The 27,036-nt window shown below is 42.7% G+C and overlaps 1 protein-coding gene across 4 annotated transcripts in view; it reads right to left on the reverse strand.

Annotated features, from left to right (window-relative positions):
- LOC122540113 (MORN repeat-containing protein 1-like) overlaps positions 1–27,036 on the reverse strand; it is a 202,549-nt gene that overhangs the window by 175,261 nt on the left and 252 nt on the right. For all 4 annotated transcript variants that reach the window (XM_087980384.1, XM_087980385.1, XM_087980386.1 and 1 more), the window contains exons 2-6: positions 21,234–21,305; positions 18,986–19,084; positions 16,592–16,702; positions 16,349–16,439; positions 7,685–7,772 (exon numbers count right to left, since the gene is read on the reverse strand). In XM_087980384.1, coding sequence (XP_087836510.1) covers positions 7,685–7,772; positions 16,349–16,439; positions 16,592–16,702; positions 18,986–19,084; positions 21,234–21,305 — 461 coding nt within the window. The remainder of the gene's footprint in view (positions 1–7,684; positions 7,773–16,348; positions 16,440–16,591; positions 16,703–18,985; positions 19,085–21,233; positions 21,306–27,036) is intronic.

Consider the following 27,036-nt stretch of genomic DNA (forward strand, 5'->3'; position numbering starts at 1 on the left):
ACAGCGAAAAGGTTACCTCAGGTTACAAAAGGATCTTGACCAGATGGGCCAATGAGCTGAGGAATGGCAGATGGAATTTAATTTAGATAAATGCAAGGTGCTGCATTTTGGGAAAGCATATCTTAGCAGGACTTACACACTTAATGATAAGGTCCTGGGGGGGGGTGTTGCTGAACAAAGAGACCTTGGAGTGCAGGTTCATAGCTCCTTGAAAGTGGAGTCGCAGGTAGATAGGATAGTGAAGGCGGCGTTTGGTATGCTTCCCTTTATTGGTCAGAATATTGAGTACAGGAGTTGGAAGGTCATGTTGCAGCTGTACAGGGCATTGGTTAGGCTACTTTTGGAATATCACATGCTATTCTGGTCTCCTACCTAACGGAAAGTTGTTGTGAAACTTGAAAGGGTTCAGAAAAGATTTACACGGATGTTCCCAGGATTGCAGGTATAGGAAGAGGGTGAATAGGTTAGGGCTGTTTTCCCTGGAGCATCAGAGACTGAGAGGTGACCTCAGAGGTTTATAAAATCATGAGGGGCATGGATAGGGATAACAGATAATGTCTTTTTCCTGGGGGAGTCCAGAACTAGAGAGCATAGGTTTAGGGTGAGAGGGGAAAGATATAAAAGAGACCTCAGGGGCAACCTTTTCATGCAGAGGGTGGTGCGTCTGTGGAATGGGGTGTCAGACGAAGTGGTGGAGGCTAGTACAATTACAACATTGGATGGGTATATAAATAAAAAGGGTTTAGAGGGAAAACGGCCAGTGGAACTAAATTGGGTTGGGATATCTGGTGGGCACGGATGAATTGGACCGAAGGGTCTGTTTCCATGCTATATATCTCTATGACTCTACCCTGGAACATTAAGCTGCAAATCCTGTCCGTTCCTGAGCCATGTCTCTGTAATTGCTCTGATTTCCCAGTTCTATGTTCCCAACCATGCCCTGATTCATCTGCCTTACCTGTTAGGTGTCTTGCATTGAAATAAATGCAGTCTAATTCATCAGTCCTACATCATTCTCTACTTTGTTCCTGCCTTCCCAGACTGTTGGACTGGCTCCTTTTCTCAACTGTACCAGTTTCAGACTGATCTCTTTCCTCAGTATGTCCCTGGGTCCCACTGCGCCTCTCTCTCTCACACCCCGGCTCCTACTAATTTAAATCCTCTCAAACAGCTCTAGCAAATCTCCCTGACAGTATGTTAATCTCTTTCCGATTCAGGTACAATCCACCCTTCTTGTACTGGTCACTTCTACCCCAGAAGAGATTCCAATGATGCAAATCTGCCAATCCTTCTCCCCTGCAACAACTCTTCAACCTCACATTCATCTGCTCTATCCTCCCATTCCTACCCTCACGAGTCCGTGGCACCAGAAGCAATCCAGATAATACTACCCCAGAGGACTTCCTTTTAAAATTCCTACATTTTCTCCTCAGACTCTCATGCCTTTCTCTTCCTATGTCGTTCATTCCAATGTATACAATGACCTACTGGTGGTCCCTTTACTTTTAGAGAGCATTCTGCATCCTCTCAAAGAGATTCTTGATCCTTGCAGCACAGACACAACACACCATTCTGATGTCTCACTGTCGGCTGCAGAAACATCTGGTCTGACTAGACTGATCAATTGGAACCTAATGTACCCCTCATTACATTACAGCCAGTCTCGGTACTAGAAACCTGGCTATTAGTGCTATATTCTCCTGAGAGACTATGACACCCTACATTTTCCAAAACAGCACACTTGTTTGAAATGGGGATAGCCACAGGAGACTCCTGCACGACCTACTGCCCTCTCCCATCTTTCCTGGGTGTAACCCATTTACTTGACTGTATCTTTGGTTTATCTCCCTCCCTGCAACTGCCACCCCTAGCTCCTGTAAATTCCTCAATGCCTCTAACTGCCGTTCCAACTGATCCATGCTATCCAACAGGATTTGCAACCAAACACTTCCTGCTGACGTAATTATCAGTAGTATGAAAACCCTGCCTTATCTCCCACATCCGACAGTAAGAGCACATCACTCTACCAAAGCCCTTCTTTGCACCTTAATGATCTCCAGAGCCAGAAACTAGAAGAGTCTTACTGCTCCAAAAATAAAACACTGCTCCAGGTTAACATAGTACCTATCTTTTCTATTTTTAATGTTTAATCAAGAGACAGATCTCAATAAAACATTTAATCAAAAAGGAACCCACTCTACTCACTATTGTAGATTTACAAAAAAAGCTGTAAGTTGACACTTGAAAAAGCCACTTAGCTGCACCCCTGCTGAGTTCTTCCGCACGGGTTTCAGTTACTCCACTCGACCTGTTCTACTATCCATCAGTAGTATCCCACCTGCAGTCCAAGATAGCATCAGCACTGTTCCACAAAGGGAACAGAATTCCTTCACCACTGTTCACCTGATCGTCCATTTTGAGAAAACACTGCACTGTCGGAGGGTCAGTCCTGAGGGAGCACTGCATTGTGAGATGGTCAATACTGAGGGAGTGCTGCACTGCTGGAGGCTCAAAAACTAAAGATGAGAAAGACTGACAGATTGCTTTCACATATTAATGGGATACTTGGTGTTAGATAATTTTACTGAATCTAAGGGGTCATTACAAATCACAACTTAGAACACAGACAAATTCCAATGGCTGTGATGTGAAGGATATTGGAGACGGATGGATGTTGAGAGTTGGGACATGAAATACCAGTGGGATGTTGATGGCCTCAATAGCTTTTTTTCCCTTCTCAATCTTTTCATATGAGGATACGGTAATGATCAAAAGCAGAGATTACAGGCTTCACGTAGTCTACTCAGAGCTAAAGGGAAAAAAACAGGCATGTGTCTCCAGCTAAGTCTTGCAAATTTTTGGCTAACTGTCAGTTTTGTCAGGTTTCACAGAGGATTTCTCTCCATAAGGCCTTACACGTTTTCTTGCTGAATCTTACCAAAACTGCCTCATTAACTTCCTACCCTGCCCCTCTCAAGCAATTCTAATCCCATTCTATCACTTGCTGTGCCCAGAACATCACACCACTGCCAAGACATCCTGGAATGGATTGGCAAGTTGGCACAGAGTCTAGAGATACCCTGCAAGTTTTTTGACATTTGCACTGGACATGGCAGACAAGGGAAAATTAGCTTCCCACTTTGCGGATAGGCACTTAGCAGTCCTGTTGGCCAAGGAGGCGTAGAGGTGGGAAGTCCTTCTCCCCCAGAACCAGCAGAGGAGGCAATAATTCCAGATTATGCCAGATCAGTCTCAGGCAGAATGCACAGTAATGTGGGTAAGTCAATGACCTTCTCCCACTCCACTAGCACAAGCACCACTATCGACACTCCAATACCTCACACTCACTCTATTTCTGCCATTGTATCTACCAACCACTAAGGCTTATGCTCCACCAGTCTCATTGTTGCCTGCAACAGATTCCGCCATTTGTGCTCACCCACCCAACCCCTGACACTGCTCAGTCACAACGACTTTTAAGAATATGAATGAGGAACATTAAAAGTGAAATGAAAAATGCTCGCTGGCTAAGGACCTGGTTACCAATAGTGAAATGGTGAGAGAGCATGGATGTGTGCAGCAGAAAGAATTCATTCAGCAAAGGTTGGAGTATATTGCCCTATTAATTTCTCACTATGGGTTGGTTTGCGATGCAGTGTGATATCAATTCCCGCATTGGCTGAGGTTACCATGAAGAAAACTCTCTTTCTCAACCTCACCCCTCACTCAAGAACTTCAGGTTAAACCACCTGAAGTCGTCTCTCTCTAATGAGAGCAGAGCCCTATGGTCCTCTGGGACTATGACCACTGTTAACTTTACTATTAACTTCTCACATTATTAATTTTGGCAGGTTTAAGTGCATCAGAATTTCAGAACATTCAAACTAAAACTCATAACTCCCAAGCACACATACAAGCACATTTCCAGTGAATGGTGTGAAAAGAGAAGTGATTATACTATGGGAAAATGATGTTATCATTCACTGAATCTGAATTAATTCATTCATTACACAGTGCCATGGTGAGGTAACGTGTTCCTGCCTGCACACACTCCACACAGCTGCAATACTGACGTCTGGGGAGACTGGAGCCTGGAGCCTCCAGTGGGCAATGACGCCAAATGGCATCCAATGTCCTGTAGGAGTTAACCATTCGGACGCCGAAGTTTTATTTTATTCCAAGCCAGATTTTTCATCGACTGGTCTCCTTCCCATAGAACACTGCCATTTAAGAGTTATTTGATCATGTTTCGCATCTTTTGAATTCTATTTTGAAAGCAGAGCTAAAGATGAAAAGTTATGAACAACATGCCAGTTGCAAAACTATTTTATACAGGACTAATCATTTAGGATTGAAGTTTTATTTGTTCCGAATTTTAATCAGACATACACTTCATTATGTTTCCAGTCCTTTTCCTCAGAGCACAAAACTTTCCCCACCTAAAATGGGTAGCTTGGTCACCACCTCCAACAGCTTTGCGAATGGTATCCTACAATCCAGCACTGTAGCCTGTAACTATCCCAACTATCCCCTCTGACTTTCCCTTTAGCGGTACAGCCTAGACTTGGGGTGGGGGGGGGGGGTTCCTGCAGTTATCACTCAATGGAATTCGCACTTAAACTTCCTTAACAATCCCGCAATAGGAGAATCCCCATTCACTGCTGTAAAGTCCCATCCATCATTCTGAATCTACATTAAATCTCATTTACTGGTTTACAGTGGGATGAACTCCATCATTTATTTCTTCATGAGAAAAGTGGCCTCCCATTTACCACTCCCCAGAGGGAGTGACCCCCCCACCCATTTACCACTCTCTAGAGGGAGTGACACCCCCATCTACCACTCGCCAGAAGGAGTGACCCCCCCCCCCATTACCACCAGCCAAGAAAGAGTGACCACCCCTCCCCCATTTACCACTCCCCAGAGGGTGTGACCACCCCCCCCCCTCCATTTACGACTCTGCAGAGGGAGTACCCCCCCCCACCCCCACCCAAACCATTTATCACTCCACAGAGGGGCGATGGTAGAATGGTAGTAATGTCAATGGATTATTAATCCAGAGACTTTGGGGACATGGATTCAAATCCCACCACAGCAGCTGTTGGAATTCAAATTCAATTAATGAAAACCTGGAAAATAAAGCTTGTCTTAGTAACTGTATGATCAATACTGAAAACCCACCTCATTCCTGAACATTCTTTAGTGAAGAAAATCTACAATTCTTACTGGTCTGGCCCATGTCTCTAGCATCACAGCAATATGATTAACTCTAACTGATACTCTGAAATGGCCCAGGAAGCCACTCAGTCATAGAGATGTACAGCATGTAAACAGACCCTTCAGTCCAATTCATCCATGTCGACCAGATCTAGTCCCATTTGCCAGCACTTGGCCCATATCCCTTTAAACCCTTCCTATTCATATACCCTTCCAGATGTCTTTTAAATGGTGCAATTGTACCAGCCTCCACCACTTGCTCTGGCAGCTCATTCCATTCATGCTCCACTCTCCGTGTGAAAAAGTTGCCCATTGGATCTCTTTTATATCTTTCCCCCCTGACCTATGTCTTCTCGTTCTGGACTGCCCCACCCCCAGGGAAAAGACTTCGTCTATTTATCCTATCCATGCCCCTCATGATTCCTATTGACAGAATGTTGTCGGGGCTTATAGTACCTTCAGCCATTTTTTTGATATCACATGGAATGAATCAAATTGGAAAAGTAAGAGTACCTAAGGTTGCTACCAAGAACAGTGCAAGTGACTAAAACTTGTTTAGTTTTAGTCCTAAAACTAAACAAGAACTCATGTGGATTTTTGGAATGTGGGTTTTACCGGAGAGTTGTGCATAATTTCAGTTTATTAACTATACCATTTACACACTTTTTAAAGGAAAAAGCAAAAGCGGTATGGTCAATAGCACGCCAATTAGCTTTTGAAAAGCTGAAGGCAATCTTTAAAAATGAAGCTGTGTTGACTCCCTCCTAACTTTTCCAAACATTTCAAAGTGGCAGTCAATGCTAATGATTTGCGGGTTGGTGCTTTCTTTTTACAGGATGTTGTGTCAGGAGTAGAGATGCCAGCACAGTACTTCTCTAAATAACTAAATCAGTATCAGAAGCACTTACTGTAGAACAGACTTTGGATTGTTGTTAGCCCTTCAGCATTTTAAAGTATCAAGGAAATATTAACTTACACTGATCATAATTCACTAGCCTTCATTGAAAAGGTTAAAAAATAGAATGCAAGACAATTCAGATGGAGCCTTTCGTTTCATTTGATGTGATACTACAGAACTCGAGAGAAGCTTGTTGTATTGAGCAATCCTTTTCATTGCTAGCCTCCAATATCTCATATGTTAGAATCTTTTCTGATAGATATTGCCTGTGAAGCTGGAGTCTGTCAGGGCACTGCAGTGGTCATCAGCGGAAGTTCCTTCTAGCATTAGGAATTACTGTGACTTCTGGCAAATCTAGGACAATTAGGGACAGGCAACAAATGCTAACCTTATCAGTGAGGCTGACTTCCCATAAAATATTTTGTAAAAGGTTACTGTAGTGATTGTTCTGAGGTCAGCCAGGTGGATGGATTGGATTCCCATGATTGGACCAGGGTAACAGCCCCAATCAGGGAGCCCTGGCTGACAGATATGAGCAGAGTATTAGAGATTCTATTCACTCAGAGAGCTGACTGAGAGGAGGCCGGGCTAGTGTCAAGAACTCTCCGTGTGTAAATAAAGGATGACTTGGTGATGGGATACCGGCCTCTGTAGAGTCATTTCAATTACCACACCGCAGCAGCAGGAACCTCAAACGATTTATGATTTATTCAAGAAGGTTGCACAGTTTTTCTGCCTTATAAGAACAGTTGCAATTGACGGAATTAAACATTTAAACTTGAAAGTTTGCACAGTACTGTAAATGGACTGTGTTATTGTTGTACTGAATGGGAATGTACAACTTCATCCCCAGACTGTGCTACATTAACTGATCTCACACCAGACTGGGGTTCAACAGTGACAATTGGCTCAGGCTTTTGTTTTTTGTAAAATTATGGAACCCAGCCTATGCCACCTGAGCCACAAGCCACTCTGGCAATCTTGTGGATTGAACAGAGGCAACATAACTCACTTGAGCAAGGTAAGCTCCATTTGAATTTTAAGAGCCACAAGATTTCACAGAGGCTGTTCTATTATTTGTGAAGGAATTCTAAACTCAACATTGAAACCAGATTATCACAGCAACTAGAAACAAATTAGGAATTAATGCAAATATTGTTTTTAACTTTATCTGGAGCTCATCAGTTGACAGTGGATGAACATGAGATTGAAATCAACTGTGAAATCCTCAATGACCAAACAACATGTTGATGCTCATTGGAAAAGCTCTCACATAAGGAATAGCCACTTTGTTAAGATATGATGTCACTGTTTGAGGGATAAACAGATAAATGTCAGTGTTGTCAGGCTATGAAGGGATGACAGTTGAAGTGTAGGGAGAAGGGTGGAGAGGATAAAACTTAGAACACTTTGTGTGGTGTCATTCTTTGACTTTGTTTTTGAACAAACCATACGGCTTTACAAGTTTAGTTGGCATCCTGAAAATCAGCAAATTGTTAAAGCCTGCAGTGTGTTGCCTTTGAGTTGAAAACTTTGCTCACAGTGACATCTACTGCCAAATAGGAATACCTCATAAAGAGAACCATCAGCGTACTGCATAATGCCATGGCCCTGTCGCTGGTCCAGTACCCAATCTCCCTGATAGTGGCTCCCATACCTGAAATAAGAGGGAAAAATAGGAGTCATTTTTTAATTCAACTTTTGAATAAATTCACAAATGATTCATCTGAAAGCACCAAACTCAAAACGTATGGTTAGTTTGTTAACCCACCTGCACCCCGGTTGCCAGTCGGGCACACAACTCAATTTGAAACTAAAATATACAGATCAGGAGATTTAATCCCTTGGAGATGATGGGTTTTGCTGATCCCAAGGGCGGCCATTTTAAAGGCACTATTGTTGACCTTTGAACCCCTGGGTGAGATGGGGCTATCTGCCAAGGTTCTTGCCCTGATCATTATGTAGCGTTCACTGTTGGAATGGGCACATTGGGTAAGGAGGAAGTGGCCAATGCTGCCATTTCCCCTAGGTGGACTAGCCAGCCAACAGTCATTTCTTGTGCCTGCAGATAAATAATGAGTACTGGGGAAGTCACCAGAAATTTTTAAAGCCCATGGATTCACACTATAACATGAGTCAGCAACTTGGATTTTTTTTAAATAAAGGCAGAGAAAGTGCTGGCTAAGTATTAGAGGCAGGCACAGTCAGAGGACATCAATTCAGCTGCAGCTGCAACACTGCCAACTTACTGTTGGAAAGTTTTTTGCTGTTGCTGTTGTTGGTATGCTCAAAGTGCAGAAAAATAAATAAATCTGTTCTCTGCAGGCTCCAGACCGTCTGCTGGAGTTTCCTGAAGCGAAGCGAGACAAAGAGGAAGTACCATAAGATCCAGTACAGCAGGCGCAACTTCACATTTAAGCTAAGCACAGTACAATCCATGCTTTGCTGCCAGGTATGACTTCCTCACTGAGGTAAACTTTTAATTGTAAATTCCTTTATTACCAATTATCTTAAAATCTTTATAAAATTTTCATAATGTTTTTCTTCAGGAAATAACAGACAATAGTCAAGGGTCACCAGTACACAAATTTATTGCTGAAACTGCATCAACAATAGCCTCAATGAAGAAAGCCAAGATGGCAGTGGGCCACCTTCACCCTACTCTCTTTTTAAGCTGCATTTATTCTGTGGAAATCAGTCTCAAACTGTTAAATAAGTACTAAATAAGGTAGTGAAAACTACTGGAAAAGAAGAAAGAACTTCTATTTATAGATAACATTATGTGCAATTCTGGTCTGCTTTCTATCGGAAGGATGTTGTGAAACTTGAAAGGGTTCAGAAAAGATTTACAAGGATGCTGCCAGGGTTGGTGGATTTGAGCTATAGGGAGAGGTTGAATCGGCTGGTGCTGTTTTCCCTGGAGCGTCAGAGGCTGAGAGGAGACCTTATAGAGGTTTACAAAATTATAAGAGGCATGGATAGGATAAATAGGCAAAGTCTTTTCCCTGGAGTGGGGGAGTCCAGAACTAGAGGGCATATGTTTAGGGTGAGAGGGGAAAAATATAAAAGAGACCAAAGGGGCAGTTTTTTCACGCAGAGGGTGGTGCACGTATGGAATGAGCTGCCAGAGGTGGTGTTGAAGGCTAGTACAATTGCAACATTTAAAAGGCATTTGGATGGGTATATGAACAGGAAAGGTTTGGAGGCATATGGGCCAGGTGCTGGCAGGTGGGACGAGATTGGATTAGGATATCAGGTTGGCATGGACAGTTGGACCAAAGGGTCTGTTTCCATGCTGTAGATCTCTATGACTATGTCCTGATAATGTTTCATGGTGTTTCAGAGCTTAAACATACAGTCCCTCCGTACTGGCACACCATGGTTGCAGCATCTACTATCTGTAGGCTACACTGCAACAACTTGCTAAGGCTTCTTAATAGCACATCCTAAACCTGTCAAAGTCAATTGACATGTGGAAATATCATGACCTCCAAGTTCCCCTCAAAATCACCAGTTACCGCAAACTAAAAGTATATTGCTGTTCCTTCATCAAAGAAGCTTCCGATATCAAAATCTTGGAATTCCCTATCCACCAGCAGTCACAGCACCTTCACCATACAGAACGTATTGGTTCACATTACCACTTTTGCAAGGATAATCAAGAATATGTAATACATGTTGACCTTTCCAGTGAAGCCCATATACCAAGAATGAAGGAAAGAAAACAGCTGAATTACCTGCGAAATCTCACAGTCACATTTATTCACAGACAGGTGAATACTGCCAACACTAGTACAGTCTGTTTGTGTTTCTGGTGTTGGTTGAGGGTTTAAGCATTCCCTGGAACACCAGGAAAAGTCCATTATTTGTTTTAATATCTCATCCAAAATGTAGCTCTTCTGACAATGCCACCTTCACTCAGTACTGCAGTGAGGTCAAAAATTCAGGTACCAGAAGTGGGATCTCTAACTTATAGCTCTCCAACACAAAAGTAAGAGAACAAATACTCAGACACTTCATTGACAACAACACCACTCTTATCTAGTCTGTCTTTAGCCAGTACTGGAATTACAGTCCATCTGGTCCAAAACCCAACTGGGGAAAGACCAACTCCTTCAGGAGCGTCTCACATAATTCTAATCAGAGCAATTCAGGTCAGAAACTGACTCTGTTAAGTTATACTGGCACACTTAATTTGTAGTAATGTACTCTTCGATCAATGTAATATTCCTGTTGTGAAGACATTCACAGCTCTCAGTGGCAGGTCAAAGCAGGAGTATTACTGGTAGCAATAAAAAAACTGATTTGGACAGTTTATGCCTTCTCCTCAAGACTGACTCCAGACCATGGCCATTTTGTGTACTCCTACCCATTAAACTGCAGAAGTAATCTTGGCAAGCCCTCTAACTGCAATTGGAGTAAAGGCCTCATTCAATGTAGCACAGACTCAAGCAGACAAGAGAGGTTTTAGACTCCGATCTGTGCAACACCAGCCAAATTAGTGGCATGAAGGGGAGGAACCAACAATTGGCCTTAATGTTGCTGGCTTGTGGGAAGTGGGAGTGAGGAAAATCAGCAAGGGTTTCCGCTCCTAAACACTATCTAGTACTCTCTGTTGGAAAGTGCAGGTGTGTGGACATAAGGTGCAGCCAACATCAGCCTCCGCTGTGGTTTACCAGGGTCAAACATTGGCCAGCCACATTTAACTAAGATCAAAACTGGATGGGGTAGGGGAACATGTAGGAAACTGCCTTGCTGATGAAGAATTTATTAAAAATGTTAATAACATTTGAATAAATTAATGTTTTCACATTTCAACTAAAATAGGCGTCTAGTTAAACAAAAAATCTTTTGGCAGCATATTTCCACATTTGGAATTGCCAGACGCCCACTGAAAAACTTGACTATCCAGTTCAAGACAACTGAACAGTCTGCCAAAACACACAAAGAAAGACTGCTTGAGTAAGATACTGTTGAACTGCACTCCTGTATCACTCAGTGTCGATGGAACATTACTCAGTGTGCCTGTCGAAATGTATGCCAACATTACTCAGTGCCTGTGGAATTGTACCTCAACATTATTCAGTGCCTGTGGAAATCTACACCAACATTACTCAGTGCCTGTGCAACTGCACTCCAACATTACCCTGTGGCTGTGGAACTGTACCTCAAAATTACTCAGTGCCTGTGGAATTACACCCCACTATTTCCTTTGACAGAAGTTGGCTTGAGGCAGATGGCTCATCTCCAAATCCTTTCTATCGACTTTAGCTGGAATGTCTATACATCGCAGGAGTTTCAAGTTTCTGACATTATGATCAAGTGATCAGCCAGAGCTATTTTAAAAGTCCAACAATAGCATTTAAACACAAAATTACATAAAGAAATACAGTTTTGCTTTAATTTCTCATCATGCCCTCTGGACACAGCAAACTACCATCTGTAACATTGTGGCCCACAGTATCCCTCACTCTACATTATCATCAAGCTGGGAGATCAATCCTCGCCCAACAAAACATGTCAAAGGGCATGCCAGGAGTAGTACCCCAGGGATACCTAAAAAATAAGGAGCCAACCTGGTAAAACTACAATACAGGATTACTTATATGCTGGATAAAATGAAAGTTATGCATGTAATAGATGTATGTAATAGACAGGGTTAAGTGATCCCACAACCAATAGATCAGATGTAAAACCTGCAGTTCTGCCATGTGAAATGTAATGGACAATTAAACAACTTATTGGAGGAGAATACACACATTCTTAATGATTGGTGGTGGTGGTTGGGGGAGCACTGTGGGGTCCCCAGCACATTAGTGTCAAAGACAAAGCTGAAACATTTGCTGCCATCTTCAGACAGAAGTGCCTAGTAGATGATTCATATCACATTTCCTCCAAACTCAGCATCACTGTGGTCAGTCTTCAGCCAATTTGATTCACTCCATGATTATGTCAAGAAACAATTTAAGGAACTAATACTACAAGTCTGGACAACAATAATATGAATGATTTGTGTTCCAGAACTAGCCATGTTCATACCCAAGAGGTACAGTTCCAACACTGGAACATACCCACTGTAATGTGGAAAAATGCCTAGTTATATCCAGTCCATAAAGTGCAACAAACCCGATCTGGTCAATCAGTCTACTCCAGATCATCAGCAAAATGATAGAAGGATCATCAACAGTGTTATCAAGCAAAGAAATAACCTGCTCACTGCTGCTCAGTTTGGGTTTCATCAGGATCACTCAGCTCCTCATTTCATTACAGCCTTAGTCCAAACGTGGACAAGAAAATTTAACTCAAGAGATGAAAGGAGAGTGATTGTCCTTGACAACAAGACAGCATTTGATTGACTATAGCATAAAGGAGCCCTAGCAAAACTGAAGTTAATCAGGTGTAAAGTATTCTGCTAGTGTCTGTATTTCACAGCATCATAGAATCCCGACAATGCAGAAAGAGGCCATTTGGCTCACTGAATCTGCACCAACCCTTCAAACACCATCCCACTCAGACCCAAACCACACACCTCCCCCTCCCCCCCACACCCAATGCCCGTAACTAACACACATGACCTGCACATCCCCAGACACTACAGGGCAATTTTTAGCATGGTCAATCCACCTAACCTGCACATCTTTGGACTGAAGGAGGAAACCAACGCAGACACAGGGAGAATGCGCAAACTGCACACAGACAGTTGCCCAAGGGTAGAAATGATTCCGGGTCCCTGGTACTGTGAGGCAGCAGTGCTAACCACTGTGCCACCATGCAGCCCTTTTGTTGGCAGTCAACCACCTCAGTCTCAGGATATCACTCCAAACATTCCTCAGAGTAGGCTCAATTACCTTCAGCTGATCCAATAATTACCTTCCATCCATCAGGAAGTCAGAAATGGTAATATTCATCAATGGTCATACAGTGTTTAGCACTTGCTATGACAGATACAGAAGCAGTTCTTTTCAATCTGAAGTTTAACAGCAAAACTATTTTCAACATGCTTAGGTTACCAATGAGCAAAAACTTAACTGAACCACATATAAATACCGTGGCTACAAGAAACCATCAGGCTCTAGGAATTCTACAATGAATATCTCCCCTCCTGTCTCCCAATGCCTATCTACCATCCACAAGCACAATCAGGAATGTGATAGAATACTCATCTGCCTGGATGAGCACAGCTACAATAACATTCAAGCAGCTCAACACAGTCCAGGTTAAAATCACCTGCTTAATTCACACCCCATTTATCATATTCAACATTTACTCCTTTTACACCAGCTTGCACAATGGCAGCAATGTGCACCACGTGCAAGATGTATTGCAGTAACTCACCAAGACTCCTTCTACAGCATTCTCAAAACCGCTACCACTTAGAAGGATAGGGGCAGTAAATATGTAGGGACACCATCACTGTTCTTTCATAGTTTCGTTTAGATTAGATTAGATTCCCTACAGTGTGGAAACAGGCCCTTCGGCCCAACGAGTCCACACCGGTCCTCCGAAGAGTAACCCACCCAGACCCATTTCTCTCTGACTCTCTCTAACACTATGGGTCCACTATCTTTGGATTGTGGAAGGAAACCGGAGCACCTGGAGGAAATCCACACTGACACGGGAAGAATGTGCAAACTCCACACAGACAGTCACCCGAGGTGGGAATTGAACCCAGGTCCCTGGTACTGTGAGGCACCACTGAGCCACCATGCTGCTCCAAAATCTAGGTCCAAATCCTAGAACTCCCTTCTTAATTGCACTGTGGGTCTTCCTACATGCCAAGGAGTTTGAGAAAGCAACTCACAATGTCCAGGACAATTACGAATGGACAATAAGTGCTGGCCAAGCCAGCAATGCCCATACACCATGAATAAACAAATAGAAAAATAAGTACTCAGTGCGTGTGGAACAGTATCTCAACATTAATCAGTTCCCATGGAACAGTACCCTATGATTACTCAGTGCCTTCAGAACTGTACCATAATATCACTCAGTGTCTGTGGAACTGTATCTCAGTATTACATAGCATCTATAGAAAACTGTATTCAAGGATGGAATCCATATTTTCAGGATACGAAGTGGGAAGAGAAAAATGCAAAACATTTTTATATAGTGCAGAAATACACTGTATCTATTTATTTGCTGATGCTCTTTGTTTACTGGCAGGATGATGAGTTGGTATCACTGGCTGTAGTCTCAGCACAATATAAATGTAGCTACAGATAATATTAAGTTCATTCTCTTTTTCAGTGATTCTGGTTCCCTTGCAATTTCATTTGCTTTTCCAATCGATTTATCTTCTTTCCTGAAGTTGCCTGCTTTTTAAAGTGTCTAATATCTGAATGAGATGGTTATTTATTGTAAATGAACCTGGAGGATATCTCAGCTGAGCCTGTTGCCTTCTTTACCTGATAATTACAAACACATACTTTCCAGTAGGGGTCACTGGAGAACAAGAATTAAGTCTTATTGACATCGCCCTAGCCCTGGGGCACATTACGGTGCTTTGCATGGTTTCCCTGCCTTCAACCCAGTGGAAGGTTAGCCAACTAAGCACAGACAAGTGACTGAACAACACTGTTTAAACACAGGGAGAGTCAGATAATCAAAGCCAATGAAAACAAAATGGATATATTAAAGTTACAAGAAAGATGCTTGAAAGAAGGCAGGCAACACTTCTGAGCAAGGCACCACCATGAAACAAGAGCACAAGGTCACGAAAACATGACTGTATAGATGAGTAACTGCGAGCGGGCATATTAATGAAATCCTTCACAAAAGAATCCACTTGAGATTTGACGGAATGGAATTTGTATTGATGGAGCAACAAAGACTTTCTAACACAGCAGTGCAGGAGTCATTAGTTCTTGTCAAAGCAATCTTTTTCCTCATTAATTGACTTTTACAGTTCATCATTTGCAGAGTACTGTGCCCTGGTCTGTGTTGTGTGCGCAATGAGAACAGAGGCCAAGTTTCTTTGACAGTTTTCTGACAGTCTAATCCTCTCTTGTCCTACTTTAGAGTCATAGAGCTGTATAGCATGGAAACATAGCCTTCAGTCCAACTCATCCATATCCAAAATTAATCTAGTCCCATTTGCCAACACTTGGCCCATGTCCCTCGAAACCCTTCCTATTCATATACCCATCCAGATGCCTTTTAAATATTGTAATAGTACCAGCCAGCACCACTTTCTCTGGTAGATCATTCCACACAAACACATCACCCTCGATATGAAAAAGTTGCACCTTAGGTCCCTCTTAAATCTTTCCCCTCTCACCTTAAACCTATGCCTTCTAGTTTTGGATTTCCCCATCGTCAGGGAAAAGACCTTGGCTATTTACCCTATCCATATCCTCATGATTTTATAAGCCTCTAAAGTCACCCTCTAGCCTCTGTTGCTCCAGAGAAAACAGCCCCAGACTATCAAGCATCTCCCTACAGCTCAAAGCCTCCAACCCTGGCAACATCCTTGTAAACCTTTTCTGAACCCTTTCAGGTTTCACAACATTCTTCCTATAGCAGGGAGACTAGAACTGCACACAGTATTCCTAAAGTGGCCAAACCAATGCCCTATACAGCTTCAACATGATCTCCCAACTCCTATGACCAATAAAGGCAAGCATACCAAACACCTTCATCACTTCTGAAGGCTCAGGATTCCAGATGAACTACACGGAGCTTATCACACTCTGGTACCTTGAGTGCCACATTTCAGATTTTATTGAAAGAATGAGAGGAGAGGAGTGGGTGGATTTCATCTCAAAAATATTGGGAACATTTTCCCCTCTCAGCTATCTTATTTAATGTTTTGGACTTTTCTCTTCCATTTTCAAAAAGGTTTACCATGAGATTTCCCACACAGAAAAATATGTTGATAGGGTAAGATGAAGTGTGGTGGGAGATGGTTTATGTGAAGGATAAACACCAGCATGGACTGGTTGAGCCTAACGGGCTGTTTCTATGATAGCACTATACATAATATTTTGGGACTTTCAAAATTTGGTGGTTAGATGTAGAGCTAAAAGAAAATAAGGAAAGTAAATAAGTGAATGAAGCTGGAAACAGCTATGTTATTCATTTTGCACATGCGTAAATATTGCCTCACTAACTAGGGGGACTTGACAAAGCATCGGTCCTAGGTTCAAATCCCACCTGCTCCACAGCCATGTATTAACAACTCTGAACAGGTTGATTATAAAAACATCAGAATCTCAGTAAGTAGGTTTCACTTACTTATAGTACATTTCTCCTTCTCCTTGTTTCTTATTGTTGTGAAAGGAGCCTCGGTACACCTGGCCCTCTTTATCTATCAGTGCTCCGTGTCCTAGACAAAGAATTAAAGTAGACTTATACATTTTATCAGTAACAGAGGGTCAGCCTCCAGTTCTACAATTATAGTAAATGTCACAAGACACAATGTCAAGTTGAACAGGCAGGCTACATATAGATTAAAAAATCAGACAAAAATACATTCACCTGTTCGGACGCCATAGTGAAACTCTCCTTCATACCGAGTGCCATCAAAGTACTTCATCACTCCAAATCCATGAAGCTCTCCCTGTGAGAACTGTCCACAATATTCATTTCCTATAAAAAAATTTAAAAAAATTTACATTTTTATTATGCTTAAGTTCCTCCATGGCATTGGATAAGGTACTAACTTGGATTGAAAGCCGGTTGGCTGACAGGAAACAAAGAGTAGTGATAAACGGCTCCATTTCGGAATGGCAGGCAGTGACCAGTGGGGTACCGCAGGGATCAGTGCTGGGACCGCAGCTCTTTACAATACATATTAATGATATAGAAGATGGTATTAGTAATAACATTAGCAAATTTGCTGATGATACTAAGCTGGGTAGCAGGGTGAAATATGAGGAGGATGTTAAGAGATTACAGGGTGACCTGGACAGGTTAGGTGAGTGGTCAGATGCATGGCAGATGCAGTTTAATATGAATAAATGTATGGTTATCCACTTTCGTGGCAAGAACAGGAAGGCAGATTACTACCTAAATGGAATCAATTTAGGTAAAGGGGCAGTACAGAGAGATCTGGGTGTTCTTGTACACCAGTCAATGAAGGTAAGCATGCAGGTACAGCAGGTAGTGAAGGCGGCTAATAGCATGCTGGCCTTCATAACAAGAGGGATTGAGTATAGAAGCAAAGAGGTTCTTCTGCAGCTGTACAGGGCCCTGGTGACCACATCTGGAGTATTGTGTGCAGTTCTGGTCTCCAGAACTTGAGGAAAGACATTCTGGCTATTGAGGGAGTGCAACGTAGGTTCACGAGGTCAATTCCTGGAATGGCAGGACTACCTTACGCTGAAAGACTGGGTATGTATATCCTTGAGTTTAGAAGACTGAGAGGGGATCTGATTGAGACATATAAGATTATTAAAGGATTGGACACTCTGGCAGCAGGAAACATGTTTCCGCTGATGGGTGAGTGCCGAACCAGAGGACACAGCTTAAAAATACGGGGTAGACCATTTAGGACAGAGAGGAGGAGAAACTTCTTCACCCAGAGAGTGGTAGCTGTGTGGAATGCTCTGCCCCAGAGGGCAGTGGAGGCCCAGTCTCTGGATTCATTTAAGAAAGAGTTGGATAGAGCTCTCAAGGATAGTGGAATCAAGGGTTATGGAGATAAGGCAGGAACAGGATACTGATTAAGGATGATCAGCCATGATCATATTGAATGGTGGTGCAGGGCGAAGAGCAAAATGGCCTACTCCTGCACCTATTGTCTATTCCTTCAGGTGCAGAATCTTTGCTAGGTTTTGCTTCAAAGAGCTGCATGCCTTCTCTACCTCATTAAACAGTCATTGTTTCTGTGAACAGTATGTTCTTCCTTCCCAAAGGGGCTGAGTGCCTATGGCTTATGTGTGAGCCAAGGAAAAAAATTTACAAGCAAGCTGTTCATCACTGGCCATCACAGAGAGTCCCAACCCCAACCTTATCCAATACCCACACAGGCACTTTCCACAAGGGACACATTGAGAACATTATTCACAGTAATCTGCAAAATGATCACCTACTTCCACCTCTATAGCATCCTTAGCACTGGCCCAGTGTATCAATTGATAAAAACTTCTTGACTAAGCCAAGTAGGATCCTTGCAACACCTTAAATGTGAGCTCAACTAAAAAGTTCTGCTGTCTGCATCATAACTTGCACCAATTCCTAGTCACTCATTGCCTCTCGGTCTGTTGACAGCACCAGTTTTAAAACTTTATCCCTTCTTTTCAAGTTCTTCTGTGAACTCTGCACTCTTACAATTCTGGTCTCTCATGTATCGGCAAATATAATTCTTCATCATTGGTTGTTGTGACCTCAATTTGCCCCCAAATCACCTCTTTTCAGATGGTCCTTAAAACCTAAGATTTTGGTCATCCATCCTGATACAGCCATTATGTGGGAAAGTGTCAAGTAATATTTGATAGTGTTCATGTGAAGTTTTTTGGAATGTTTTAATAGATCAAAGATGCTACGTAAATGCAAGGTTTTGGTGATCAGCTAAAGCAGCAAGCAAGTTCTAATACTTAAATCAACATTAAACAAAGGATGGGATTAATAGGAACAGTCCAAGAAGAACCTAAAACATTTAAAAACAAAAAAATAAGTTAAGGACACAACATCTGTATAGGAAACAAAGACATTAATTTTAAACTGTTCAGAAACACAAATTGTAATAAAGTACAGAAATGTTTAATTGCATGTATGAAATCACTGAAGTGAAAATGACACACAAGTTCACTTGCTCGATCCCTCAAGATCTTAATTTGCTAAATTATTCTTTTTCTTAAACAGGAATGGGTTTTAAGATCATGTGTAAAAAATCAATTTAACAGATAGCGATTTGACAAGTGTTCATACCAGAGGAAGCCCAGTACCGGATACCGTTCCCTTCTATTTCTCCATTCGCAAACTCTCCTTCATAGTAACTTCCATCCTTCATGAGAAACTTCCCAATACCTAGTATGACCAAAAATAAAATCAATCACAGCCTTTCCTGTCAATCAGTACTAGACAGTTCAAATTTGAACTGTGTGACCAGGTTACAAATCAGAATATTGACAGCAAACAATGACAAAACAGACCTGCCTTACTTTTTTAAAAAAGGGTTTGCTTAGAGAAAGACATTACACCCAGGAGTAAGAAAACAGGAGACAAAGATTGCAACCCAGTTTTGTTTTTAAATCAACTGTAACAAACGGTCAAGGCCATGCTGTGTCAGTTGTCAGAAAGTAGTGCTAATCATATGTAGATGTATTAATAGTTTTGAGTAATGATTTGGACAATTATGGATTGAAACCAAAATGTTGGATTGTAGTCTTTTCTTAAGACTCCAAAATTTAATTTGAAAAATCCAAAAGCTGAGAATCAAAATAGCAAAACTGTATGGAAAGTGTGCCTGAGCTCACTAGGAATAATCTATTAATATCAGTATATGCTGTTCAGTGGAGTCAACAGAAAGGGTAATGCAAGTTTGCAGAAAATGGAAAGGAGCTTAAAGAATCTAAATTTGTGAAAACCTGTCACTGCAGTCTGTGATGTGACTTTGGATTTAGATATAATGTGCACCAGAGTCAAAAGAATTACAGATATCACATATCTAGTCACCTTTCCCTACCCAACTTAAAAACATTAAACAAAAATCTAAACTATATATGGAATCATTGCATATGAATTTATCAAATAACTTAGAGCACTTCAAAATTGGTGGTAGTGGACAGCAAAGAAGGTTACCTCAGAGTACAATGGGACCTTGATTGGATGGGCTATTGGGCCGAGGAGTGGCAGATGGAGTTTAACTTAGATGAATGCAAGGTGCTGCATTTTGGAAAGGCAAATTGGGGTAGAACATATACACTTAACGATAAGGTCCTGAGAGTGTTGCCGAACAAAGACAGCTTGGGGTACAGGTTCAAAGTTCCTTGAAGGTGGATTCACAGATAGACAGGGTAGTGAAGAAGGCATTGAGTACATTTGCTTTTATTGGTCAGTGCACTGAGTACAGGAGTTGGGAGGTCATGTTGCGGCTGTACAGGACATTGGTTAGGTCCTTTTGGAATACTGTGTTCAGTTCTGGTCTCCCTGCTATAGAAAAGATGTTGTGAAACTTGAAAGGGTGCAGAAAAGATTTACAAGGATATTGCCAGGGTTTGAGGGCTTGAGCTATAGGAAGAGGCCAAATAGGCTGGGGCTGTTTTCCTTGACCATTGGAGGCTGATGGGTGATCTTATAGAGATTTATAAAATCATGAGGGGCATAGATAGGGCGAATAGCCAAGTCTTTTTTCCAGGGTAGGGGAGTCCAAACTAGAGGCCATAGATTTAAGGCAAGACGGGAAAGATTTAAAAGGACCTAAGGGGCAACTCCTTCCACACAGAGGATGGTGCATGTATGGATTGAAATGTCAGAGGAAATAGTGGAGGCTGGCGCAATTACAACATTTATAGGCATCTGGATGGGTATATGAATAGGTAGGGTGTAGAAGGAAATGGGCCAAGATTAATTTAGGATATCTGGTCTGCACGAATGAGTTGGACTGAAAGGTTTGTTTCTGTGCTATACATCTTTATGACTCTATGAGAAGGCATAGAATGATAATCAAGCTTATAGAAGCATACCATTTTACAAATATCAGTATTGCTCAGTGGGTAGCATACTAGCCTGAGTTATAAGGTTGTGGATTTGCAGACCCACTTCAGAGACTAGCACTAAAAATCTAGGCTGACTCTTGTGCAGAACTGAGGGAATGCTGCAATATCAGAGATATTGCCTTCCCAGTCAAATACTAAAGCATCACAGGTGGACATAAAAGATCCTATGGAACCATTCTGAAAGAGTGAGGACTTGGAATACAATCTCCTGGACAATGTTTATGTTTCATCCAATATCACTAGAATAGATTATCTGGTCATTATTCCCTGCTGTGTGTAAACTGGCCGCCCTCTTTCCCGTGTTAACTCAGGAGCCTCCACTAAAAGTGCTTCACTGACTGCAAGGACTTTCAGAAAGTTCAAGATTTGGGAACTTGATTTCCAAACACAAGGTCTTCCTTTGTTTGACAATACACAATGGATGTTATACTTCAGAAAGCAGCACATGAATAACTTACCATGCTTTTTCCCATTTTTCCATTCTCCCTCATACTGATAAAAGCTGTTCGGATAAATATACAGACCAAACCCTGAAAGAAATAAAAATCAATGTTCTATTTACAAAAGTTGAATTTCCCCACTTAATTACAGCAGTAAAAAAAAATTCAGAAATCATTTCATTCTGAGCTGAAGTCAGAAACTTACAAAAGAATTTCCAGACCCTGTTTTTCCCCTGACTAATGCACCTAACACTATGGGCAAATTAGCACAGCCAATTTATTTGACCTGCACATCTTTTGGATTGTGGGAGGAAACCCACACAGATACAGGGTGAATGTCAAACTTCACAGACAGTCGCCCGAGGCAGGAATCAAACCCGGGTCCCTGGCGCTGGGAGGCAGCAGTGCTAACCACTGAGCCATCGTGCCGCCATCTTAAAATTTAGAAAATGGTGGAATGAGGTTCCAACCCCTCTTTCACCTGGACTGCTCTTCAGTTTACAGAAAAATTGACATTCCTGTTCTTTGACTGTCTACACCTGAGGGGGAAACAAACCAGAATCGCTTCATGAGAATTACTCCTGGATCTAGCCTAACAGGTCCAGGCAGCAAGCACTCAAGGAGGTTCTTCAGACCAACTGCCAGCCTCTCTCCCACAACAATTTCAGTGCTTGGGTGTCTCTAAAGAAGGAACACATGTTGTCAGCCAATACACCAGAGACTTTCCTGGGTATCAGAATGACTGGAGACCATACTAGACACAGTAACACATTTTGACGTAATATACTCACTTTTATTTTAAGTATAATTTGACATTTATTATTTATTAGACACTTATTATTTTTGCAATCAGAAAGGAGACACTACTGTTAATTTGATTTCTATTGATAACATTTGTGTATCCCAACCGGCATTTAAATGAGTGGAAAATAAAGAAGGACTTTGATACTTTGCCCTCATTCACCCTACTGCCTTCAGTTAAGGACGCATTGCAATAAAGGGATGGGGGTGAATTGTTGAGACATCATTTGTTTTTATTTGTTATTGAGATGTGGTTGGTTATACAAGTAGAGTATTACTCCAACACAGGTTATGCCTGAAACCAATTCAGGTCTGAATTGGAGTCAGTCAACTCTAATGAAAGGGAATATACAGTTGACCACCAAGGGCAAAAATTCATCTTTTCTATAGAAAACTTCTCATTTTCAGGCCAGGATGGTTTGAGGCTTTTTCCCAAATTCCAAAACTTTGAGTCACACAACACCAGGTTATAGTCCAACAGGTTTATTTGGAAGTACTAACTTTTGTAGCACTGTGCCCTCATCAGGTAACTAGTGGGGCAGAATCGCAAGTCACAATTTATAGCAAAAGATCATAGTATCATGCAACCGATACAATATATTGAACAAACCTAGACTGCTGTTAAATCTTTCATCTTTTAGAATGCGTCGCAGGTATCGATTCTTTAAATGTAAATCCCAGAATTTCTTTCAAGTCCCATTCCCAAGATAACTTAAGAGTTTATAACAAAAAAGTGACATCTCAGTTCATAAAATGCAGTAAAAGGTGTGAGGTTAGAGTTTATCTGTATTCCAATCTTGAGTCAGACTGGCTCTAGACAGACAGAGAGTGAGAGAGCGCACATGGGTAAGTGTGTGTGGGGTATATGTGTGTGTCTGAAAGACAGTGTGTATGAGAGAGGATCTGCATGAGTGAGAGAGCAGAAGAATGTGTGTGTATGTGTGCTTTTGTGTGTGTGTGAGAGTGTATAGTGTAGTGGGGTCACCTGTAGTGTGACATGAATCCAACGTCCTGCTGAAGGCCTCCTCATGAGTGCCAAATTTAGCTATCAGCCTCTGCTCAGCCACTCTGCGTTGTTGCGTATGCTGAAGTCCGCCTTGGAGAACAATCCCCGTTTGATGATTGTTGCACGGTATCCATTCATCTGTTGCCGTAGCATCTGTTGGGTCTCGCCAATTTACCATGTCTCGGGGCATCTTGCCTGCAGCGTATACGACAGACAACAATGGCCAAGTCACATGCATACATGGTGGGTGGTGTCCCCATGTATAATGGTGGTATCCATGTCAACACTAACACGTCTTGCAGTGGTCGCCAAGACAGAGTAGTACGGTGTTGTAGTCGATGTTGTCCTGAAGTCCGGGCAGTTTGCTGCAAACAATGGTCTGTTTCAGGTTTGGCGGTTGTTTAATGGTGAGAGGTGGAGGCGTAGGCAAGGTCTTGGTGAGGTGCTCATCCTCATCGATAATGTGTAGCAGGCTGCGAAGATATGCCGTAGTTTCTCCACTGCTGGGAAGTACTGGACAACGAAGGGTACCCTATCGGTTGGATCCAGTGTCTGTCTCCTGAGGAGGTCATTACAGTTTCTCACTGTGGCACATTGGAACTGGCAATCGATGAGTTGAGCATCGTACCCTGTTCTTATGAGGGTATCCTTCAGCACCTTCAGGTGTCCGTCGCCTTCCTCCCCATCTGAACTGATCCGTATGCATACGGTAAAAGCAAGGACTGCAGATGCTGGAAACCAGACTCTAGATTAGAGTGGTGCTGGAAAAGCACAGCAGTTCAGGCAGCATCCAAGGAGCAGGAAAATCGACGTTTCGGGCAAAAGCCCTTCATTAGGAATAGAGGCAGAGTGCCTGCAGGGTGAAGAGATAAATGAGAGGAGGGTGGAGGTGGGGAGAAAGTAGCATAGAGTAAAATAGGTGAATGGGGTTGGGGATGAAGGTGATAGGTCAGAGAGGAGGATGGAGTGGATAGGTGGGAAGGAAGATAGGCAGGTAGGACAAGTCAGGGGAACAGTGCAGAGCTGGAAGTTTGGAACTGGGTGAGGTGGGGGAAGGGGAAATGAGGAAACTGGTGAAGTCCACATTGATGTCTTGGTGTTGAATTGTTCCGAGGTGGAAGATGAGGCGTTCTTCCTCCAGGTGTCGGATGGTGAGGGAGCGGTGGTGAAGGAGGCCCAGGACCTCCATGTCCTCGGCTGAGTGGGAGGGGGAGCTGAAATGTTGGGCCACAGGGCGGTGTGGTTGATTGGTGCGGGTGTCCCAGAGATGTTCCCTAAAGCGCTCTGCTAAGAGGTGTGCAGGCTCCCCAATGTAGAGAAGACCGCATCGGGAGCAACGGATACAAAAATGATATTGGTGGATGTGCAGGTAAAACTTTGATGGATGTGGAAGGCTCCTTTGGGGCCTTGGATGGAGGTGAGGGAGGAGGTGTGGGCGCAGGTTTTGCAATTACTGCGGTGGCAGGGGCAGGTACCAGGATGGGAGGGTGGGTTGTTGGGGGGCGTGGACCTGACCAGGTAGTCATGGAGGGAACGGTCTTTGCGGAAAGCAGAGAGGGGTGGGGAGGGAAATATATCCCTGGTGGTTGGGTCCATTTGGAGGTGGCGGAAATGTCGGCGGATGATTTGGTTTTTGCGAAGGTTGGTAGGGTGGAAGGTGAGCACCAGGGAGTTCTGTCCTTGTTACGGTTGGAGAGGCGGGATGTGGACAAGATGCGTTGGAGGGCATCTTTAACCACGTGGGAAGGGAAATTGCGTTCTCTAAAGAAGGAGGCCATCTGGTGTGTTCTGTGGTGGAACTGGACCTCCTGGGAGCAGATACGGCGGAGGCGGAGGAATTGGGAATACGGGATGGCATTTTTGCAGGGGGTAGGGTGGGAAGAGGTGTAATCCAGGTAGCTGTGGGAGTCGGTGGGTTTGTTAAAAATGTCGGTGTCAAGTCAGTGGTCATTAATGGAGATGGAGAGGTCCAGGAAGGGGAGGAGGTGTCAGAGATGGTCCAGGTAAATTTAAGGTCAGGGTGGAATGTGTTGGTGAAGTTGATGAATTGCTCAACCTCCTCGCTGGAGCACGAGATGGCGCCTATGCAGTCATCAATGTAGCGGAGGAAGAGGTGGGGAGTGGTGCCAGTGAAACTATGGAACGTGGACTGTTCTACGTAGCCAACAAAGAGACAGGCATAGCTGGGGCCCATATGTGTGCCCATGGCTACCCCTTTGGTCTGGAGGAAGTGGGCGGATTCGAAGGAGAAATTGTTGAGGGTGAGGACCAGTTCAGCCAAACGAATGAGTGTGTCTGTGGAAGGGTACTGTTGAGGACGTCAGGAGAGGAAGAAACGGAAGGCATGGAGGCCCTGTTAATGGCAGATGGAGATGTAGAGGGATTGGATATCCATGGTGAAGATGAGGTGTTGGGGGCCGGGGAAACGGATGTCTTGGAGGAGGTGGAGGGCGTGGGTGGTGTCTTGAACGTATGTGGGGAGTTACTAGACTGGAGAGGATAGGACAGTGTCAAGGTAGACAGAGATGAGTTCAGTATGCATACGGCTTGTCCGTTGGGGATGGCTGTTTTAATATGTAATAGAGAAGTGCACTTCTCTAGCTTCCATCCTAAACATATTCGGCACCCAAGAGGATGGCCTTAACAGGGACCTTGGGCTCATGTCACACTACACACTATCATGCACACACATTCTTACATACTCACACAGTGTTTGTCTGTCTGTCTCTCTCTCTCTCACACACACACACACACACACACACCCGGTCACACCCTCTCGCAGGCTTATACTCTGTCACACTCACGCTCTCTCCCCCTCACATGCGTGCGCGCACACACACCCACCCAACCCTATAGGGTGAATTTGCATTTGCATATGCATAAAAGTCATAGAGAATCCGAAAGTGAGAGATTAGACCCCGGCAGTCCTTTGTCTCAGGGAGGGATTGAAGATTAGCAATGACTAAGTCAAACCTTTTCAAAGCAAATATGTCCAGTAAAGATATGTGACAAACACATGTTTCTGTAAATGACAGCCTCAAGACGTTTTAATGTAACTCCTAGCCTGGATAAATAGCAACTTCACTTATTTCTTGTATCTTATAAGTAAGGTGGAGTGTAACTAGAAATGGTGCATGTGAAGATAGACAGACTGAAAGACAGGCAGGATAGGACATTGCTGTTTAAATTTCTAACATCATTTTTCACAATGGAGTACATATCCATCAAAATTGCACCATTTCATTCACACTGTAACTCCTGACCCTGGTTTAAAGTGCATGACTTCCTTTCTTACCTTCGTATACCTACCCATTGTTGAAAAAAATCAATTAAATGAAAGGACTTGTTGTCAAACATAGTGCTAAGAATAGAGTTATCCCCAGTAAGGTTTAAAAGTTAAAATCAAGATCAAATCACAAATGTATTTGCAGAAACATTCTATTTTGTTCAAAAACATACAATAGGCAGTCAGTCCGTGTGACATTTTATAAATTCCTACTTTGGAAATAGAACCGGTGTGAGTCAAGATTGAAATACAGACAGACTCTAACCTCACACCTATAGTGTGTCAGGGCTGAGATATCACTTTTTTAACATAAAATCTTAAGTTATCTCAGGAATGCGACTTCGAAAAAGTTCTTGGATTTAAATATTAATGAATTGGTACCTGCAACCCATTCAAAAAGATTAAAGACTTAACAGCAATCTAGGTTTGTTCAATATATTGAATCAATTGCATGATACTGTGAGCTTTTGCTATAAATTCTGTCTTATGATCCTACTCCACAGCTACCTGATGAAGAAGCAGCATTCCAAAGGTACTCCAAATGAACCTGTTGGACTATAACCTGATGTTGTGAGATTTTTACCATGATGGAATATATTTAATAAGGAGGGAGAGGTGAAAAATAGCCTCCTCTTATGGCTCTGTGTTTGTTATGTTAAAGTAAGCTGTTTAGGTTGTTATTGATTCTCCATATCCTCCACATCAGAGTTTAAACTGTCTTGCAACGA

This window comes from Chiloscyllium plagiosum, unplaced genomic scaffold, assembly GCF_037043375.1.
Source record: "Chiloscyllium plagiosum isolate Xiang-an unplaced genomic scaffold, Cpla_swu_hap1 HiC_scaffold_37, whole genome shotgun sequence".
NCBI classification, from domain to species: domain Eukaryota; kingdom Metazoa; phylum Chordata; class Chondrichthyes; order Orectolobiformes; family Hemiscylliidae; genus Chiloscyllium; species Chiloscyllium plagiosum.